Here is a 2880-nt window from a genome sequence, read left to right as displayed (position 1 = left end):
ACATAAAAATTTAAATATATCACTTTAAATAAAAATTTAAAAATCACAGTTAAATAAAATTTTAAATTTAATTTAAATAACAATTTAAAATTTAATTTAAATAACAATTAAAATTTTACAATTTAAAGAAATTTTAATTTTAATTTAAATAACAATTTAAAATTTAAATAAAATTGAAAGAAAAGTTAAATTCTAAATAAAAAATTTAAATAAAATTTTTAAAATTTAAATTTAAATAAAATTAGAAGAAAACTTAAATTCTAAATAAAAATTTAAAGTTAAAATGTAAATAAATCAATTTATTGCAGGTAACGAAGACAGGCACATCCACACGACCAGTTTGCAGCACATAAAAACTGTGACTGATGAATTGAGGCAAAATGAAGAAAACCTGACACCTTCGCGGCCAGCTGAGAGGACCCGGCTGTCACGGCTACCGGGAGCCACCACAGGGGGCTCAACTCCTGAGCTGGAGGGACCCCAAGAGCCCACCTTCGAACAGGGAATCCTGAGAATGATGTCGCAGCAGGATGTGCGCGCTGAGATCTTCCTCAGGAGCTTTCTGCTGTGGTCGGACACCATAGAAATGGTGCGGGTGGCCGGGCACCCCAAAGTGTACAAGTCAGGCTGGGTCTACCCTGTCTACATCTTCAGTTTCATTTCTCTTCTTCGAATGATACTGACTCCCCGGAACCCGCTTCTGAATTCCCTGGGCATCGTGCTCCAGGATCTACCCTTTATCTTTGTTAGACTTAGTTTAATCATTGGCCTGGGAACGATCACACCCATCTTGGGCCTTTGTAAAAATGTACTCGTGACTCTCTCTTATGCTTACTTCAATTACTTAACCAAATTCAGGATTTTCTCTCCCTTTGAGATATCTTTTTAACAAGGAAATGTCCCATAGTCAAACCTCTTTGTTATGCACATGCATGCATTTGTAATCTTTTTGGGGGGCAGGGATAAGTTTTTGTGATATAGGAAGAAATGAAGAATAGATGCTAGAGAAAAAAACTATTTTTAAAAACTGTAGCATGTCAATTTTAAAAATGTATACAAATGGTGTGAAATTTAAGCAAAGTTATAGTCTTCTAAGTTGGTTCCCCTGGATCTCTAGAAAATGTTAATAGTTAATTTTAGTTACGTATTCTGCACTTTTTCTAAAAGCACCCTTCAATAAAGCCTCTTAAAAATTAGAACATGTTTTCCCACTAAGTAAGCCCAAGAATGAAATTTTTTTATTGTTTATATAAAGTGCATCACAAGAATTAATTAGTTAAAATTAATTTTAGGAAATACACTTGTAATTATGGAATAATGTTTAGATTCTTTAAAAACATTTGAATTGTAGTTTTAGGGTCTCCTTCAAATATGGAATTATGCTCTTTATTCTGCTGTGGCAAGCGACTTTTATGTAATCAATTGATTTCAGCATAGAAAGCAGTAAATTTAGTTTCAGACATTTGACTCAGTTTAATATAATGAAGTCAAAGTACACCAGTAAGACCTAGATAAAGTTTTATAATAGGAAGCCATTAATTGAAGAGGGAGATTTCAAAGTAAAAGAATATCTCATTTGTGGAATTGGATACCATCATGAAAACAGTCAGGTACAAGCCCTGTTTAAAATTAGAAGTTCAACTTACAGATATAACAGCAAATGCATTAGTGTCTTATGTGATAATAAATAATGGTTATCCTGATATTAAATAATTAGATACAGAATTATGCGATTTGCTTTCATATGTTGGGATGCTCTCAGATACTCATAGCAGGGGCTATCCATTCTGCATACATTTTCAGATGCTAGAAAGATTTCTGAGAGGCTTATGTGTGCAGAGTAATGTTTAACATAGGCATTCTCTGCAGTGATCTGTGATAACAAATAGCCTAAAGAATGGATAACTGAACTTGCCTGCCACTCCACCAAATCCCCCAATCTCACTCTCCCCTTATGCTTTATGATCTTTCCTTACACCATAAGAGGATATCTATTCACAGTTGTTGAAAGCTTAGCTTCTGGCTTTATGACTTGGGGCAAAATCTTTGACTACTGTAAACCCCAGTTTCCACATCTAAAAGATGAGCATATTACTAATACTTTAATAGGGTTAAATAGTACTTTATAGGATTGAGAGGATTAACCAAGATAGGGAATGTTCTTATTACATTGTCTGGCGAACTATAATAACCCAATGAATACTAAGTATTTTAATTGTACCCTGTAGAGAAACAGGTAGCTTAAAGCATTGTTTAAATTTTCCTGTTTTATTCTTTTCTGTTTTCTACTTACTCTCTGGGAATAATAATTTAAATCATGCATTTGTGAAAAGTAAAATATAAAATCTTCAGATTACCTCAGACCATAGTTTTTCATCAAGTAGTATTATGTCCAGAAGTGAGTAATCTACGGAATATACAGATTAAAGTTGAAGTATATAAGTATTCATTCATCAGGCATTGGAGTGTCCCTCTTACGGGTTCTCATAGAACCCTAACTATAGCACTTTTTTAAGACGTTCATTATGTGTTTTATTTTTCTGAGTTCCCCATTAATCTTTAAATTCCTTAAAGAAAGGCCCGAGGATATCTTGTTTAACAATGTATCTTTATCTTCTTCTGTCAATCCCACAGAAACTTACAATACTTATAATTCTAAAAAAATTATCATATAAATAATTTCTTTCAAGTCATACCATGATAATCTTCTTTATGAAGAAGAATTTATAACCAAATAGTTGACTCTAATATTCTTAAATGTGAAAATATTTTACATACATTTATATTTATCTTTGTATTGGAATTTATAGAGTGAACAATACTCAGATAAGCTGAACAATGCTCAGATAAGCTTTTTTTTTTTTTTTTTTTTTTTTTTTT

General features: G+C 32.2%; 1 protein-coding gene across 1 annotated transcript; it reads left to right on the top strand.

The window, feature by feature from the left end:
• Positions 1-308: 308 nt before the first annotated feature.
• On the top strand, positions 309-889 carry TMEM236 (transmembrane protein 236; the record flags this gene model as incomplete). The annotated part of the gene is made up of 1 exon (XM_007459500.1): positions 309-889. A coding segment is annotated over one exon (581 nt), but the record flags the coding sequence as incomplete, so codon positions are not given.
• Between the last annotated feature and the right edge of the window lie 1991 nt (positions 890-2880).

This window comes from Lipotes vexillifer, unplaced genomic scaffold (assembly GCF_000442215.2).
Source record: "Lipotes vexillifer unplaced genomic scaffold, Lipotes_vexillifer_v1.1 C27093877, whole genome shotgun sequence".
In the NCBI taxonomy this organism is placed as follows: domain Eukaryota; kingdom Metazoa; phylum Chordata; class Mammalia; order Artiodactyla; family Lipotidae; genus Lipotes; species Lipotes vexillifer.
Note: the sequence above shows the minus strand (reverse complement) of the source record. Positions and strands in the feature narration are given on the sequence as shown.